Genomic DNA, 20,049 nt, shown 5'->3' with positions numbered 1-20,049 from the left:
GTTTTGTTCATGGGAATCATTCAAAAGCCGGAGATAAATATTTATTGGATTACTCTATAACCCTCAGTGTACCAGTCGGGATTTAGGAAAGGAATGAGAACCGTAGATAATAGTTATATTTATAATTAAAACAATAATAGACAAATATTTAAAGAGAAAAGGTAGGCGATTATATATATTGCAGCGATGGATCTCCAAAAAACTTCTGATTCAGTGAGCAGGCGGGCTGTTGTTGTAAAGCTGGCTAGGATAGGGTTGTCAAACAAAATGATCAGGGCCACAGAAGAATTATACACAGAGGTGATATGCCCGATTAAAGTAAAGGAAGATTTGGCAGTAGATAGATAGATAGATAGATAGATAGATAGATAGATAGATAGATAGATAGATAAATGTCTTTATTGGCGTAGTTAAGGCCATTGGGCCTTCTCTTACACTAAACCAATTAGTATACATTAAAGTTATAAGTAATACTAATAGTACTAATAGTAGGAGAGATACACTCAAATATTGGACTTAAGCAGGGATGTAAGTTATCACCAATATTGTTCATACTTTTCATTAATGATGTATTAGATAATAAAGGGAAGCAGGATAGAACATGCTCCTATAAGAATAATAAAGACATTCCTGGCCTAGTTTTCGCGGATGACATCCTACTGCCCTCTCTATCACCAGGCGGCAAAACAGTCTTAATAAAACTGCTGAATATTGCAGAATATGGAATCTCAAAATAAATATTAATAAAAGAAAGGTAATGATATGTAAGAAAGGAAATAAATTAAAGAAAAATGTAAAAAAAAAAAGGCTGGAGATTTGAGGATATAGAACTGGAAGTTGTCAATAAAATATCTACGAATTGTAATGACATCGAATGGGAAGTGGAATGAGCAAATAAGATGTGCTAAAATGAAAGGGTTGGCCGCTTTATCCAGCACAAGGTGTTTAGAGGGGCAGATGCCGAATACTGAATACAAATTACATAAAAATATTTTAAATGCGCTAGTGATTTCAAGAGCATTGTATGGGGCAGAAATATGGGGCACTGAAGTAGAGAGAGAAAAATTAGATGTGCCATTAATAAATAATAAATTCTGAAAAATAATTATGGGGCTTCCAGATTACACGGCCAAATGTAGAAGACTAAGTGAGGATATAAGCATTCAAGTAGATATAGCCAGGAAAAGAATAAAATATTGGTTAAGATTAAGAAGGGGAGAGGGGAGGGAAATAGTCAATTTAGCATACAAACAACAGATGAGACACTTACAGAATGATTACTAGCTAACGAAAATGAAAAGGATGCGATAGAATAGGAATAGGCAGCTACTGGGGTAAAGAGATTCAGTATAAAGATATGGAATTCAGTAAGAAAGTAATGGTCAGAGTGAAGGATATTGAGAAAAAGGCGATTAGGGCAGAATGTTGAACTAAAAGGACAATGCTGGAATTTTGTAAAATTATACACAATATAGCTGTTCCGAGGTATCTGTGGAACAGCAGATGTGAAAGAAGGTGCGGGCTGGAATGGGTCTAACGACAAGTCCGAAAGATGAATTAAAAATTTAAATAAAGGTTATATTTTCAATAGACAATTAAATTTAACAAATTTTTACATATAATTTGAAAACTTAACGAGTACAACAAGTCAACAACTATCCCATAATCAGGTACAAGACCAGAAAAGCAAGGATTTACAGACAAATTAAAGATCTGGGCTTCAAGCCCCACCTTTTACAATCTCTGAGCTCTCAGCTCACAACCATAAATTACCAAAGGGCAGAAAACCCCTCATTACATGGAGCACTTGCTCCCATCTAGTAATGACAACCCTCCTAGAGGCACCTTTCAAAATACCAGAAAGAGCTGACCCGCTCTCAATCTTTGAAGCCTATTAAAGACAATAACAGACTATTACACTTAACTGCCATCAAGGCACAACTTATAATGGAACAGGGGTATCTCGTACCCAATCTACTGGGCTTTTGCAAGAAGGAAAACAAAACGGGTTAAGTTAATGGCCCAAAATACAAAGATGAATGGAGGCGAATACTTGCACTCCTACATGAAAGCTTGTTAAAACCGAAGTGGCGCTAGGCCGATTCAACAGGGGCTATTCCCACACTAGGGAAGGTGACTCGTATAAGAAAATTTTAATAGATTAGGAAAGATAAGAAAATCGGTTATGAAAACGTAGTCACCTCAGATCAAAATGAAGGGGAGCTCGAGAGGGTAAAACACTCTCTATCCCCGATTTACAGTTAAAGTAACATGAAAATTTTACATCGAAATGGTATAGCTTACATCAAAGACGGTTTCGGACCTTCTCCGAGGATTAAACTGCTGAGCTAGCAAGAAAATAAAGATGTTAAACGGCCATTACCTTTTTGAAGGGCTGCTGACTGATGAAAGAGGCGCTTCCCGCCTCCTGCTATTCTTCCATACACTAAGCTAGATGTTGTACGAGTGGCCGAGAGACCAGAAAATCAGCAGCTTTTATACCCTCGCGGAAGATTCGAGACTTTTCATGAATAATTAAGACACACCCACATGCGTTTATTGGTCGGCTAAAAGTTACAAGTCAAAAATGAAGAAGAAACCTGTGATTGGAGGGAAATTAATTACAGAAATTACTGATTGGGTAAATTCAAAACAGGCAGAAATAAAGGATTAATATTGCCAACCCACCAACGAAAGAACGAAATTTAGTAAAGACAACAACTTATGAATACAAAATATCTTCAAGAAAAGTTCCTTCACTTCGCACCAGGGTGCATGATCATAGTTTTTGGTAGAGACATCTGTGAGAGAATGTCCACACTTCTTGATAATTAGTAAACAAAAATAATTCGAAATTAACACAGTGACATCTTCAGATAAACGGTTGAATTAATTCAGTTTAACGTTCAGAGTTTCAGCTGTAGAGGAGTACTTTAAGGCGGAAAATTCAAATGTGCGGCGTATAGGTGTACCAACCGGTACAATGGCAATAAGGAGAGAAAGGCTTCACAACAGAGAAGTGAGAGGAATGGTGTGGTGGCTAATGGGTATTTATAGAAATAAGTATCAGAGAGAGATAAATAAAGAAAATCAATGTCTACTCTGTGGAGAAGAATTGGAAAAAGCGTTCCACCAATTTGAACCAAATTTTGTATACTTACCTTTTAGGGCCCTACGGGTAAACCCATCTACAAGAAATTTTAACATCCTTCTCCATTCCCTAGCTTTGGCCCTTTGGCACATTAACATAGGCTAATATAGGCGAAAAATTCGATTTGTCGTACAAGGGAGAGACAAAGCTCATTTTGAGCCTCACGACGCGAAGAACAAAACTCGGTGGGCCCCGAAAAACCATGTTTTAAAGGCCTAAAACCAACCGTTTTGGAGATATTGCCATCACATACCCCGCTCTAGGAACAGGATGTTCCGTGGTTTCCCATTTTCACACCAGGCAAATGCTGGGGCTGTACCTTAATTAAGGCCACGGCCGCTTCCTTCCAACTCCTAGGCCTTTCCTATCCCATCGTCGCCATAAGACCTATCTGTGTCGGTGCGACGTAAAGCCCCTAGCAAAAAAAAAAAAAGGAACAGGATGAAGAAATGACTAGCCGTAACCATGGGGACGTCAGCTCAAGGATTCTGCAGTAGAATACAGGCCTGGTGTTCGAAGTAGGCACGTGCGTAAGTGTAGGCTGAGCCAAGGAGAGATTCTGCTACACATATGACTGTCTAGAAATAAGCACTGTGGGTGTAAGCCACCCCTAGCGGTTGTGGTTAGGAGGGGGTGGCTATAAACATAATCGAAAATAGTGTCGAATCCATAGGTTTCGGGATCGCTGAGTTGAACAGTGACATTCCGCATGTCGTTTAAGTTCAGCCCCCATCGGCATGGGGGGTGAGAAGGGGGTGAAAAAAGTCCAAAATGACCCAGTTTATGGATGTATGTGTGCGCACCCCCTTGAACGGGAATGGAAAGGGGATGAAGTATAAAAGTAATAGAACACGACCAATATTACACTAGAATTCGGGGCCGCAGAGATCAATAGTGACACTCCAGATGTCGTTTAATTCCAAGTTCACTCGCATCCGCACGGGGGGCGAGAAGGGGTGAAAAAGAAAATATCTAAAATAACCGAGATTATGGACGAATATATGTTCCAGCATAGCTTTCACACAAACGTAGTACATACATGGCTTACTATCTGAAAAAATGGCTGTGGGGGCAGGACTCCCCTAACACAGTGACAATTTGGATGCCGTTCAAGTCATAGTTCAGGCCCTGTCGGAATGAAGGTTGAGAAGGGGTGAAAAATAACGTCCAAAATGACCGAGATTATGGATGTATGTGTTACATTACAGCATATCTGTCAACTAAAATTGATGCACGCATGACTTACTATACTACCTGAAAAAAAAAACTTGGGTTAAGACACCCCTAGCAAACCTGGCGGAGTGGATGATACTAAAAAAAATTGAAAACGGAACCTTCTGAATCGAAGAACAATACGCTGAACATTCAGCCAAAGGAGCCAGACAACCTTGTAACTACTAGTGACAATTTTCTGAGAAATCCATCGGTGGATCCTCTCCCAACCTCCTTCAGGTGTTAACAAAATAGAGACGAACCCAGCTTTCCCCCCCGCTATTTTCAGAGAGATTTGGAAAGAAGAGGATAATGCGAATGTGATAAAGGATAATATGGTCCTCGACGACAAGGGTAGCGTTTTTTCGGGGATGTGGCGATTTCTGTATTTTTTAAAAAAACTCTTACCTGTACATCTTAACGTTACGTGTAATCCATTAGGGGTAGTTCAGAAACTTTTGCTGATTCACTTGCCAAAATGAACCCGCAAATGCAAGTAATCCATACGGTTAGCCTGGCTATAGCTTCTTTATGCTCTAAAGAAACCAAATATCCAGCCGTATCCTCACTGATTTTACCCTTAAGAAAATAATCGAACGTAAATAAGTGTCTGTGATCACGATATCAACAGTCACGTTGATCCGGAGGTTCCATGCCTATGATCACGATATCAACAGTCACGTTGTTCTAGAGGTTCCATGCCTATGATCACGATATCAACAGTCACGTTGATCCGGAGGTTCCATGCCTATGATCACGATATCAACAGTCACGTTGATCTGGAGGTCCCATGTCTGTGATCATGATATCAACAGTCACATTAATGTGGAGGTTAAATGCCTATGATCATGCTATCAACAGTCACGTTGATCTGGAGGTTCAATGCCTATGATCACGATAACAACAGTCACGTTGTTCTGGATGTTCTATGCCTATGATCATGATATCAACAATCACGTTGATCTGGAGGTTCCATATCTGTGATCATGATATCAACAGTCACGTTAATGTGGAGGTTAAATGCCTATGATCATGCTATCAACAGTCACGTTGATCTGGAGGTTCCATGCCTGTGGTCATGATATCAACAGTCACGTTGATCTGGAGGTCCCATGTCTGTGACCATGATATCAACATCACGTTAATGTGGAGGTTAAATGCCTATGATTATGATATCAACAATCACGTTGATCTGGAGGTCCCATGTCTGTTATTATGATATCAACAGTCACGTTGATCTGGAGGTCTCGTATCTGTGACCACGATATCAACATCACGTTAATGTGGAGGTTAAATGCCTATGATTATGATATCAACAATCACGTTGATCTGGAGGTCCCATGTTTGTTATTATGATATCAACAGTCACGTTGATCTGGAGGTCTCGTATCTGTGACCACGATATCAACAGTCACGTTAATGTGGAGGTTCCATGCCTATGATCATGATGTCAAAAGTCACGTTGATCTGGAGGTCCCATGTTTGTTATCATGATATCAACAGTCACGTTAATGTGGAGGTTCCATGTCTATGATCACGATATCAACAACCACGTTAATGTGGAGGTCCCGTGTCTATCTAATCTTGACTTCTAATTACGTTATTAAATTTGGTTATCATTTTAAAGATAACGTTAAATATGTAGAGCCGTCGGGCTGAGTGGCTCAGACGGTTGAGGCGCTGGCCTTCTGACCCCAACTTGGCAGGTCGGTCCTGGCTCAGGCTGGTGGTATTTGAAGATGCTCAAATACGTCAGCCTCGTGTCTGTAGATTTACTGGCACGGAAAAAGCTCTCGCGGGGCAGAATTCCGGCACCTCGGCGTCTGCAAAAACTTCAAAATTAGTTCGTGGGACGTTAAGACAATAACATTATTAAATATGTAAAATCATAAAGTGTTAAAATATTATTTTGCTCAAATGCAAACCTTCATGATTCCCTCTGTACAAATATTAATAACCTACCCATGGTGTTGTTTGCTATCCCTCTTTATACTGTAATACCGTATGAGACCAAAATGCGCGATAGCTGAGTGACATCGTCACTGGCTTCTCACCAAGGCGGTAGTGGCTCGAATCCAGGCAATGCATGTACGGTGCTTGAAATATAAATTCACATTATTATACTTCGGATTGCACGTAAATTTAGGGATCCCGTTGCTTTGATTATAATATGAACAGTCACATAAAACTATAAGCTTGCTTGTGTCTACCTTATACCCCTGCATGTTGCGACACACAGCATGAGAAAACAAAACATTAAACTGAAGTATTCGACTCCAGGTCATGGTCACTTCTGACGCCTAGCCTGAGCATGACTTTACAAAAATACCTTGTCAAGAGAAGTATACATTAATCTTCTACTACTACCTCAAATGTTCCGATTATTAATAAAGCGTGCCACAAGGCCACTGCGTTCATACATCTTATTCAGCCTCTACGGAGAATGGTCGGCCAATGAGCCCTTGGAAGGAATCGGATACTTCATGATTGGTGGCCTAGTCCTTAAAACCACCCAGTACGCTGATGATTCTGCTGGCAACGAAAACATGAATAGGCAGGAAGGAACTGTGGAATAAAAATAATATCGAGTCGAAAGTGTTGAGGATATCGAGAAGAGCACCCCGTGTGGGTGGGGGTGGTAGAATAACACCCATGGTATCCACTGCCTGTCGTAAGAGTCAACTAAAAGGGGCCCCAGGAGCTCTCAACTTGTGAGCGTGGGTTGGCGACCATGGGACCCTCAGCTGAGTCCTGACATTGCTTCCTTTACCGGACGAGTTGGCCGTGCGGTTAGAGGCGCGCGGCTGTGAGCTTGCATCCGGGAGATAGCGGGTTCGAATCCCACTGTCGGCAGCTCTGAAGATGGTTTTCCGTGGTTTCCTATTTTCACACCAGGCAAATGCTGGGGATGTACCTTAAGTAAGGCCACGGCCGCTTCCTTCCAAGTCCTAGGCCTTTCCTATCCCATCGTCGCCATAAGACCTATCTGTGTCGGTGTGACGTAAAGCCACTAGCAAAAAGAAAATACATTACCTCCACTTACTTGTGCCAGGCTCCTCACTTTCATCTATCGTATCCGACCTACCTTGGTGTACTCTGGTTCTTTTCCGACCGACGGTATTAGGTTTCCGAGGCCTAGGAAGTCTTTCATTTCCACGCCCTTTTTGGCCCTTGTTCTTCTTTGGCCGATACCTTCATTTTTCGAAGTGTCGGATCCCTTCCATTTGTTTCTCTCTGATTAGTGTTATAAAGAGGATGGTTGCTTAGTTGTACTTCCTCTTAAAACAATAATCACCACCACTCTCTTACTGCCCATGGTCGAGTCCATTATTATTCTCCTAGGTAATCTGTCCTCTACTCTCCACACAACAGAAGCCGAATTTTACGGCTAGCTTTGTCCATCGAGTTGTCCGGCTCATTAGTTGAATTGGCAGCGTAGTCATCTTCGGTTCAGAGAGCCCCGGGTTCGATTCCCCGCCGGGTCGGAGATTTTACCCTTAAATGGTTAATCTTTTGGCTCGGGGATAGAGTGTTTGCATAGTCCCCAACATTCCTGCAACTCACACACTACAGAACACTATCCTCCACTACAGTAACATGCAGTTCTCATATACGGCAATGCCGCCTTACAATGCCAGTACCAGGCTACGGATGGCCGCACGAAATTATTATTATTATTATTATTATTATTATTATTATTATTATTATTATTATTATTATTATTCACAGAGTTCATTCTTACCCTCCTACCAAGCACGAGGCTAACATTGGAATACCGAGTGAGTTGGCTATGCGGTTAATGCCGCGCAGCTGTGAGCTTGCATTCGGGAGTTAGTGGGTCGAGCCCCACTGTCGGCAGCCCTGAAAATGGTTTTCCGTGGTTTTCTATTTTTACATCATGAAAATGCTGGGGCTCAATGTGCTGGTGAGTGTCTCTTTTCTGCAAGACTTCGCAAACGTGCTGAAGATGTCACTGCAGATGACATTGGACAGCAGAAACCAAACGCAATGCCGTTATCTTAACTATAAATGCAAGTGAGGACTTTCAATGAAATGCTCAAAGCAATATGAATGACTAAAAAACGCTCAGTGAAGAAAAACAAGTTAATCACGTCATAACTGCACGTTCCATAATATCACTCCTGAACGCCACGTCAGTAACACTTTTGAAGTTGTCCACGGGTTCACCAATATCGTAGCCAGCGTTGTGCCACGCATAATGAAGCATTGGTCTGTATACGTTCGCAGATAAGTGACTGTAAGTGACGGAATGGCATTTCATGATAATCAGTCATGCAAGTTGGGCTGTATGTTACCGGAACGTACTTTAAGAAAGTCTGTTATTCTATTATATATTTCCAGAGGTTGTGCATATTTTGTAGTTTTAGGTGGAATGATTTTCAAATGTATAATACATCTTTTCCTCCAGAGGCGTCCAGCAGTACTTGTTCATCCTTATGCCCAGACCAGGAGTCACAAAGCAGTAATTACTTTATATTCGAATGTGGATTCAAAATTGACCGAAAAAAACGTCTTCAGATGTTCTTTCGTCTTCTTTCCGCTCACACTTACATCTACGAAGACATTTAGAGGGTCTCGACTGGCGTAGTGGCAGGTAAAGTTCGAATCTGGCATGGCATGCAGAGGTCTCTAGTGGACAGCTGCAGAGGTTTGCAGAAAAACCAATATTACCAGTGCACGAAGGGACCTTCAAATGATCCCTCACGGGATTATGGTGTAAATGCGTTTGTTCGACCCCAAATACTTTCCTTCTGAGTATCCGATGTTGTTATACAACATATGACCTGATCAATTTTTCTCATAATTTCATTTCCAGATGCGAGTGCTGGGGCTGCTGCTGATGCTGGCCTTCCTGGACTGCAGTTCTGGGGCCCGTATTCTCGCCATCGTCCCCATTCCTGGCAGGAGTCACTTCATCGTCTTCTCGTCGCTAGCTCGCGAGCTGGCCGCCAGAGGACATCAAGTCACTGTGATGAGCGCCTTCCCTCAGAAGACTCCCATCGCTAATTATACTGACATTTCATTGGCTGATGAACTAGGCGTCTTGGGTAAGTATTCACAATGGTGATAATAATAATAATAATAATAATAATAATAATAATAATAATAATAATAATAATAATAATAATAATAATAATAATAATAATAATAATTGTTACCATATTTTTGTGGTAGGTAGAGATGAAAGAAGGTGCGGGGGTGAACAGGTCTCAAGCTACGAAATTAAAGTTAATTTAAAATTTAACAAGGTTATATTTTCTTTCCAAAATTCAGAAAAAACACGAATGGCAGGTACAGAGTAGCAAGGTAACAAATTACAAGTACAGTATTCACAAGATTTGGGCTTCGAGCCCCTAACTCACAATTCTTGGGCAATTAGCCCAACTTTACCCCAAAACAGTTTTCAACAGAGAGGCAGAAAACCCCATTCATGCCCAGGAGCACTTGCTCCAAATTACACAGTAAGGCCTCCTTGAGGCGCGCAGAAAACAAAATTTTCAAGAAAGAGCAACTTGCTCTCAAAATTTAAGCCTGTCAAAGGCCACACCAAATTCCACCTTCAAGCTGTCCACTAAGGACATATACACAGGGGTAAAATACCCAACCTACTGAGGTCTATTAAGTGAGAAAAAGGTTAATTACATGACCTCTAAAATAACAATTTGAGAGGAGGCGATCTGCACTCCTAAAACATTTTGTTTAAAACCTAATCTGGCTCTAGGCCACAAATGCAAGGGCTAATCCCATACTAAAGAGGTGACTTTAGAAAAAAAACAATTTACATTACGTTAAAGAAGAATAGGTTGTGAAAAAGTAAGTTCACCTCAAAACAATATGAGTGGGAGCTCGAGAGGGTTAAGCACTCTCTATCCCAATATGTAGCTTAAAAGAGAATAGATACTAAAAGTCTTTACATTTTAGGGAAAAGTTACATGGTGGAAAAGCTTCGGACCCGCCCCGAGAGTTAAACTGCTGAGCTAGCAAGAAAAGAAGTTATTATACGGCCATTACCTGGTTGTTGAACTGCTGTCCGAAGAAAGAGGCGGTTCCCGCCCCCTGCTATGTACTTTACACACTGAAAGATGGTAGAGAAGTGGCGCAGAGACCCTAAAATCAGCAGTTTATATACTCTCGCGGAAAGTTCGAGGCGTTTCAGGAAAGAAAACACCCGCCCACAATCATTTATTGGTTAGGGTTAAGCAGCATATCCAATTTGAAGAAGAAACCCCTTATTGGTCGTAAATTAATTAAGGAAATACGGGATTTGCTAAATTCAGAACAAGGGGAAAGAAAGGGGAATACAGCCAACTTAAACAATACCAGAAAGAAATTTAACAAGAAACAAACTTTTGACATGAAAATTTCTCCAAAAAACAGTTCTTTCACCTTGCACTAGGGTGCACTATTGTAGTTCTTCAGTAGTGTCCTCTAGAAGAGAAAGTTCACACTTCTTACTACAAGCAAAACAAAAATACGTCGAAAACGACCCGGTTCAGAAACTTCAAAATTTCCAAGTAGTGACATCTTCTGAGAAACTTGAAAATTAACACCTTAAATAAAGTTCAGACTTCCTCCAGAAGGGGAGTTTCAACTGGCGCAAAGTTTGAATTAGCGGCGTGGAGGTGTACCGCCCGGTACAATAATAATAATAATAATCATAATAATAATAATAATAATAATAATAATAATAATAATAATAATAATAATAATAATAATAATAATACAAGCTTGATAAATTAGAAATATTAGAAAGAAGAATTATAAGGAAAATATTAGGTCCTCTAAGAATTGCAGAGTTTCGGAAATTAAGAAGTAGCAATGAAATTTACCAGAACGTAGCAAACATATCAGAAACAATAAGAAAAAGGAGATTGCTATTTCTTGGACACATTTACAGAATGGATGACAATAGACTAACTAAACGAATCTTCAAGTACCTTTGGGAAAAGAAATCAACTACCACCTGGATTCAAGAAGTCAACAAAGACCTGGAAAGGAACAACATACGAGAAGAAGAATTATTGGAAAGAAAGATTTTTAGGAAGAAAGTCTTACAAATGGAAGGATTCCAAGGGAGGAAGGAAAAGAAAACAGGCACAAAGTGGACTGAAGACAGGAAAAAGAAACACACTGAAACAATGAAAGAATACTGGAAGAAAAGGAAAGAATGACTGAGGAGGAACAATTGAAATTGTAACGTGGTCCTTAGAAGGCCGGAACGCAATAATAATAATAATAATAATAATAATAATAATAATAATAATAATAATAATAATAATAATAATAATAATAATAATAATAATAATAATAATAATAATAATAATAATAATAATAATAATATCCAGGCAAGCAAATCAATGTTGAAAACATCCTAGGGATATGAGCTACGAATTTTTGGTAAAGAAAATATAATAAAGTATGAGGATATATTCTTCATTTATTCCTAAATACTACAATCCTTTTTTAATCATCGTTATCCGGTCCATTAGATTAGCAGTTTGCCTTTATTTACCACTATGAGCGCTAATAACTACATTCGGTGCGAACATTTTTCGAAAAAACAAAAAACGCCTGAGGGTACTGAAACAAGGAACACATTACAGAAAGAATTATGTAATAAGTACATTTGGCTAGGACTTGAATAAAAAAGAAAACGAGTAAAGAAACAAGCAAGTTTAGACGGAAATCTTTTCTTTAATTTGGTAGAGCTATCCAAGACTCACAATTTGAAACTTTTCCGGGCCATTTAGTCCTTCAACTTTCGGCACAATTGATAAAAGTGCGTCCGCCTCTGTAGAGTAGTGGTTAGTGTGATTAGCTGCAACCCGCGGAGGCCCGGGTCCGATTCCCGGCTCTGCTACGAAATTTGAAAAGTGGTACGAGGGCTGTAACGGGGTCCACTCAGCCTCGGAAGGTCAAATGAGTAGCGGTGGGTTCGATTCCGACCTCAGCCATCCTGGAACTGGTTTTCCGTGGTTTCACACTTCCCCTCCAGGCAAATACCGGGATGGTACCTAACTTACGGCCACGGCCGCTTCCTTCCCTCTTCCTTGTCTATCCCTTCCAATCTTCCTATCCCCACCAAGGCCCCTGTTCAGCATAGCAGGTGAGGCCGCCTGGGCGAGTTACTGGTCATTCTTCCCAGTTGTATCCCACGACCCAGAGGCTGAAGCTCTAAGACACTGCCCTTGAGGCGGTAGAGGTGGGATCCCTCCCTGAGACCGAGGGAAAAACCGACCCTGGAAGGTAAACAGATTTTTAAGAAGAAGAAGAAGAAGATGATGATGAAGAAGAAGAAGAAGATAAATGGCTTAATTTTACGTTTTTCATAGTATAGGGACCCCTGCTTTGTCTGCTAAGGAATGTTTTCAATAATAATAATAATAATAATAATAATAATAATAATAATAATAATAATAATAATAATAATAATCGCATGGCCTCAGCTATCGTGTGCAAGCATTTTAATTCGACGCCATCCGACTGCCTGCTCGTCAATTTCGACGTTCCGTTTTACTCTAGGCCGACTACATAGCAGAGTAAAGTGAATCTCTCTTGGTCGTCTGTGGCTGAGTTTTAATGAATTTTATCGGCGTCACCAGAGATCTTTTACATGTCGACATCGTACGACATGGAGTGTCGAATGAACTTTTTTCTCTCCTAAAATATCCAACTCCCTCCGCCGGGTTTGAACCCGCTATTTTGGGATCCGAATGCTGACACTTGACCACTGATCCATAGAGGGGAGCTGGTAATTACTAACATGGAAATGTTTTGGGGCTGAGGGGTCTATGTTCACAGAAAACCGACAGTGAGGTAACCATGGCAACCAGTGTTCGTCATTTATCTATACAGGGTGCTAAGAAACAACGTGAACCGCCTATTTGAGCATTAGAGGGTCAAAAATGTCCGACTCGCTGCCTGAACGGTCAGCGTACTGGCCTTCGGTTCAGAGGGTCCCGGGTTCGATTCCCGGCCGGGTCGGGGATTTTAACCTTAATTGGTTAATTCCTATGGCCCGGGGGCTGGGTGTATGTGTTGTTTTCATCATCATTTCATCCTCATCACGACGCGCAGGTTGCCTACAGGCGTCAAATAGAAAGACCTGCACCTGGCGAGCCGAGCCCGTCCTGGGATATCCCGGCACTAAAAGCCATACAACATTTCATTTTCAGAGGGTCAATCATTTCATTCTGGTATTCTGCCTTATGGCAGGTCTTGTCATGGGATAAATCTCTTCCAATTTTGCCACTCCATAGCCAAGTTTTTCATCTCCGAATATTTCTTTCCTTTGATGTTGTCCAGCATTTTGGTCATTCCGATAAATAATGTTCTTCTTCTTCTTAATTCGTTTACCCTCCAGGGTTGGTTCTATCCTCGGACTCAGCGAGAGATCCCACCTCCACCACCTCAAGGGCAGTGCCCTAGAGCGTGAGACTTGGGTCGGGGGATACAACTGGAAAGAATGGGAAGGAGGACCAGTACGTCGCCCAGGTAGCCTCATCTGCTATGCTGAACAGGGGCCTTGTGAGGGAATGGAAAGATTGGAAGGGATAAACAAGGAAGAGGGAAGGAAGTGACCGTGGCCTTAAGTTAGGTACCATCCCGGCATTTGCCTGGAGTAGAAGTGGGGAAACTACGGAAAACAACTTCGTGGACGACTGAGGAGGGAATCGAACTCCCTCTAATCAGCTGACCTACAGAGACTGGGTGGACCTCTTTCTATCCCTAGTACCACTCTTCAAATGTCGTGGCAGAGCCGGGAATCATCAATAAATGGCCATTGACCCATGACTGGAAAGGCACTGGAAAAACATCTCCAATGGAATGGTCACGTTCTGCGTGCTGCACTTGGAACTGTTGCCAATTCTACCCACTCCTTTCAAATTACTGCGCAATATCCATGTGGACATCCAAAGTAGTAAATACTGATATGAAGCCTCCAGATGATGTCCATGATCGTTGAAAACAGCGGACCCTGCCCCTGCAGGAAAAGGCTAGGAAGAAGAAGGAGAAAAATAAGAACAATTAGGGATTGGAATAATTCCTCAAGGGAAATGCTCGATAAATTTCAAAATTCATTGAAATCATCTAAGACTAGGGATTTTTTCGAGACCTTTACAAACTATTTCCTTTTTAATCAATATTCACTGTATTGTGTAGTCTTTGTCTTCGAGCAGCTTGTAGGTGGAGGAAGAATTTATAATTGAAAAATGAAGATCAATGATTGATTGATTGATTGATTGATGATCGATTGATTGATTGATTGATTGATTGATTGATTGATTGATTGATTGATTGATTGATTGATTGATTGATTGATAGATAGATATATGTATCTCCTGGGAGAAACACTGGCCCTTACATGCATGCATTCAGTTCCAGTAGCGGAGATTAAGGGGATGAGGGGGGCTGTGCCCCCCTCTCCCCCGACTTTATGGAGATAACATTAAATTTTTATTCCATTTTAGCGGCCTGACACTAGGAATTATAGGAATTATTCTAACAAGCAATTTGTGCAAGGCTGTTGTCTTATTAGCGGAAATACGCAAAAAATGTCGCTCGTCGCGTCTAACCGAGTTGTATAGCGCCACAGCAAGTAGTGCAGACTTTGCATGTGCTGTGAGGAAGGGTAGCAGGGGTATATATATATATTGCCAAGGTTATTGACACTGAGGTATGATTCACCCGCTTGCCACGCGCATTTGTCAGTCTGGCAGTCACTTTAGTGTCTGTTACTTTCGTAGCATGTAGTCAAATACTAAATGATTTTTAACTGTATAATCACGCCTTACTTCTATTTAATTGTAATAAATGTGTAATATTGTTCCTCTGGTAAAAGTTTTTTTTTTACTTTTATTTTATAGTATTGAGTCAAAATCTCAAAAAACTATTACCACACTTAAGTTGATAAACTGTCAACCTTTACCTCTGTCCAAATTCGCTCAGCACGGGAACATGGCTGCTCTCCTCTGCTTCAACGCAACGCATAATTTTTTTCTTCGGCCGGGTGACTGCTCACCTTTACTTATCACCCCGCCGAGACAACAAAGCATATAGGCTGGCACCACGTAGGAGGTCGGCCTTCCCACAATGCTCTACACCTGGCTTGCCCGCAACGTGCCTCTCGTCTTCTCAGACCAAGATGTCCTCACTGCTCTCCGTCCGGCGGGTGCCTATGGTGCCTGCCGGCTAGTCGACGACGGGGCTCAACCACTATCCGATGTCCTTCTCTATTTATCCACTCCAGCTGACGTCTCTACCATCATCGAGAATGGCGCACGCATGTACAACCATCTCTATGCAGTTGAACCTACTCCAGAGGATCTTTTGGCTGAGCTCCCGGACACCAACGACCCTCCGCCTGGAACCATCGATCTGCCCGCTGCGACCACACCACCTCCCTATTGCTCACACCCGCCCCCTTTGTCCTTCACTCCTGTTACCTCTATCACAGCTCTAACCACTGCTACCACCACCATTACCACCTCAGTTCACACCTCCTCTTCCCTTCCTATCACTACTAATATTACCACTCATCCTTCCCCTCTCATGACATTTCCTTTCCCCTTACCTCCCTCCACTGACTCCACACACCCCCAGCGCTCATCACTTCAGTCATCTGAAGAGGGATATTCCCATCAACATACTCCTGGCAACTTGGCACAGCCACCATTGGTCCCACCGCCTTCCACCAGCACTACCACTTTTAGCTGTGTCGCCTGCGGTATGGAGCCCAGTCTTCCATCAGCATATATCATCCAGAAACTCCGCCAGACAGGGATACCAGTGCGCCGAGCCTTTCGGATCTATAACTCCGCTGGACCCACCTATCTCGTCCGACTTCATCTCCCGACTGCTGAAGACGTTGAACGCCTCATCGCCACCGGGATCCACCTCAATGGCCGTCATCATCGCATAGAACCATCTCGCTCACCTCCACAACCTTCATCTCATCCCTCCACACCTCGAAGTAGTCCCCGGCCGGCCCCACCTCCCCAACCACCTCATCCATCATTTCATCCTTATCTCTTCCCGCCCCCACCTCCTTACTTTCCCCCACCTCCCTCTTTTGATATCCTTCGCCTTCTTCTAACTTCCCTTGTTAGCTTCTCCTCCTTTTATAACACCCTTGCCCTTCATTTATTTCCCTCTCACCTTGTATAACCCCTCTCCTCTTTGCATCATTGTTCATAGCTCATTTTGACATAATCACAACTGTATTCTAATTTCAATAAAGAATAAATACTTAGGCGTAGGCACAATTCCCCTCCCATCTCCTACATATTCACATCCTTTACCCACCTCCTTCTTCCGTCACATCTCCCCAACCTGCCCGCATCTCTTGGCCAGAGAGAGGGCGTTACCCTCTAGGTGGCCCGCCCCACCCCTTCAGGGTGGGGAATGATGACGCTTGTTGTTTTAAGGGGCCTAACATCGAAGGTCATCGGCCCCTGGGTGGGGAATGAAAGCATTGTTAGTAGTAGTAGTAGTAGTCGCTCAGCAGGTCGGTAGATGCAGTGTGGGTCTCGGCCCTTAAGTGGCCACGGCTGGTCCGTGGTCCTAAAGCTCTGCACTCTGACCGGCCAACCGAGCAGAGGAGGAGTGGCCATGGCTCTACCGTGGCTGTACGCCTCTGCATTCGGGTGACGGGACAGGGCTGGACCTCACGACTGGCCCCAAACGTCGGCTGTCCTGAGAATGGTTTTCCGTGGTTTTCCATTCTCCTGCACTAAGGCGAATGCCGGGATAGTTCCTAGTATAGGCCACGGCCGCCAACTCTCTCACCTTCTCCGAGCATCTCCTTCACCGTAACCAATCTCCCGGCTTGACAGACGGCGTCACCGTCTAAGAGGCCCGCCTCCCCCCTCAGGGGAGGAATGAAAAATTTTTTAGTAGCAGTAGTCGCTCAGCACTCACTCCCCGTCCCCTATATCCCATAAGCCCAGGTACTTTTTGTTGTCTGTATATTTTTGCGCCCTGCCTCAACCCACTTCTAATCGCCACTACTGTTCATTTCATTCCGATTTATTTGCATATTATTTTGTCCTTATTTGTGTCTTTTTCTTTCCAGGAAGTGTCAACTTCTTTGATTTCGGTTCACTTAATCCGGTGATAATGATGCTGGCGATGTGGGGTATAGGAAGTACCCTTTGTGATACAATGCTGAGTCAGCGTGTGGTCCGCAACCTTATAAACTCAGAGAAAGATCAGTTTGATGCTGTAATAGTGGAGGCATTCTTCAATGAGTGCTTTTATGCTTTCGCACACAAATTCAAAGCTCCTTTGATCCAGTATAGCGTGTTTGGAGGAAATCTGGCGGTTGATGACTCAGTGGGCAATCCCACCCCGTACTCCCATGTTCCGGATCCTATGCTCAACTATGGGGACCACATGACATTTTGTGAGCGCCTAAAGAACACTCTGTTCTCTTTGTACTCTGCGGCTGGACGGTACTTATATTACATTCCCAAGTTGGATGCCATCACGAGAAAACACTTCAATGACTCGACTCTTCCCTACTTAGGTGATTTAGAAAAGAGTACTGCGTTGCTCCTGGTCAACAACCACGTCGCCGTGGGTTTTCCTCGCCCTCTGGTGCCGAATTACATCAATGTTGGTGGTTTGCACATCAAGCCTTCAAAGAAACTCCCCGAGGTAAGTAAAAAGCAATTCCATATTTCATTTGAATCAATCTCAGTTGAACCTGACTTATACGTTTATCAAAGGGAAGAGAAACATCTACTTGTAACTGAGAATTACTTAGAAATCAGACTTACACAATATATCACATATTTACTGAAAAACCAATGGAATAGACCTGCATCCTCGCAAATAATAAATACATTAAGACAGAAAATATTATTTTGAACTTGGTCCAGCCTTAAAGAAATCAGATAGTTTGACTTGTTTCACTTTTCTTGCATTAAGAGTATAAACCTCCTTTTTCAAACTTAGTAATGAATTCAAAGCATTTTCACTACAACTTTTCGCACTGAGGTAACGCCTACACACATCGATTGCATTTAACACTTCACTCAGTTGAGGTGTTTCAAGATTCAAGTCGTGATCTCCATCTCCATCTCCATCTCCATCACTGTCACTATCGCTTGTAGCTGGTCGATCATCACCGCGTTGTTGACATACATCAGCAATAATGTCTTCATCCGGTAGTTCTTCACATACAGCCAGATCATCATCGAAATGCACAAAAGTATCGAAATCTATACCCTCCGGTAGCGTTAGCTCATTGCCAGACAACACTTCGTCCCCATAATCATCATTGGAGGCAGCCTCTTCCAGTAAGACACCAGCTTTGCGGAAACAGTTGCTGATTGTGGAGGATGACACCTGCTTCCAGGCAGTAGAAATAAAGTCCATAGCTTGTAGCAAATTAATGGAGAGAGGTTCATTTCCTGCATCACTCAGTGTTATCAAATGTTGAACCAGCATTTTTCTATAATGCACTTTGAAATTTGCAATGATGCCCAAATCAAGCGGTTGTAGGACACTTGTACAGTTAGGAGGAAAAAAATTCCACTCGGACATTCTCCAGAACGATTTGAGGTGGATGTACTGCACATCGATCCATAAGAAGAAGGATTTTCTTCTGTTTCTTTTTCATTTTAATGTCCAGTTTTTTCAACCACTGTTCCATTAGAAGCATAGTAATCCAAGAATTTCTGTTGGATTCATATTCCGTAGGTTTTGTTTTCGCACCCTTAAAACGCCTCGGATTCTTCGATTTTCCTATCACAAGGGGAGGAAGTTTGTCAGATCCATCTGCAGTGGTGGCGAGAAGTATTGTTACACGAATTTTACTTTTCTTCCCTCCATGGCATGCGTCACCTTTTTCAGCTAATGTTTTACTGGGAAGGAGATTGTAGAATAGGCCGGTCTCATCACAATCGTAGATGTTTGTAGGCTGATAATCGCTTACGATACCCGGCAGAACCTCTTCTTTCCAGTGTTGCACCGTGATGTCGTCCACAGCTTTTGAGTCATCACAAATTGTTCTCCCTGTGATTCCATGACGATCTTTAAATCCTTGCAACCATCCTGTTGAAGCCTTGAAATCAGCAGTGATACTCATCATTTTAGCTAAATCTATCGCCTTTGCCTTCAGCATGTCTCCACTAATTGGTAGAGCTGCAGCCCGCTTTTGCTGGAACCATGTGAAAAGTGCTTTCTCCAAATCTACGTACCTTCCTTCTTGCTGACGACTGCGCTTTGCTGATTTTGAACCCAGTTTTAAGAACTCATCCAAAATAACGTTTCTTTTACTGATGACTGTACATAGCGTTGTATAAGCAATCCCTAAGTCTGAAGCAATTTCACTTTCTGTTTTGTGTGGATTAGCGTCCACTTCTCGTATAATTTTTCTTTTTTCTGTTCTCTATGGCTAATCTAAAGCAACTGAATGACAAAACTACTGTTCAACAGTAAAACACCACATACCGGCACCGTGGACATTTTACTTTTCTGTTGTTCCCACGAACGAAATTCTCATATTCAAACAAATTTTGCTGTATTTTCTTTTCTTTCCGCACCGAAACCGCCCACTTTGCTTGTAATGTATTTTAATCTTTGGCGGCATTGTGAAGGTCAGAAACGACGACGGTAGAGGAGGAGCGAGATAGGGAGAGAAGGGGACTCGATCAGTT

The 20,049-nt window shown here is 42.2% G+C and overlaps 1 protein-coding gene across 1 annotated transcript in view; it reads left to right on the top strand.

Annotated features, from left to right (window-relative positions):
* Positions 1 to 20,049, top strand: part of LOC136884103 (UDP-glycosyltransferase UGT5) — a 97,797-nt gene that overhangs the window by 25,510 nt on the left and 52,238 nt on the right. The window contains exons 2-3 of the mRNA XM_067156143.2: positions 9,201 to 9,432; positions 17,460 to 18,043. Of these exons, the coding sequence (XP_067012244.2) occupies positions 9,201 to 9,432; positions 17,460 to 18,043 (816 nt within the window). The remainder of the gene's footprint in view (positions 1 to 9,200; positions 9,433 to 17,459; positions 18,044 to 20,049) is intronic.

This window comes from Anabrus simplex, chromosome 1, assembly GCF_040414725.1.
Source record: "Anabrus simplex isolate iqAnaSimp1 chromosome 1, ASM4041472v1, whole genome shotgun sequence".
NCBI classification, from domain to species: domain Eukaryota; kingdom Metazoa; phylum Arthropoda; class Insecta; order Orthoptera; family Tettigoniidae; genus Anabrus; species Anabrus simplex.
This window is presented reverse-complemented; position numbering and strand designations above follow the sequence as displayed.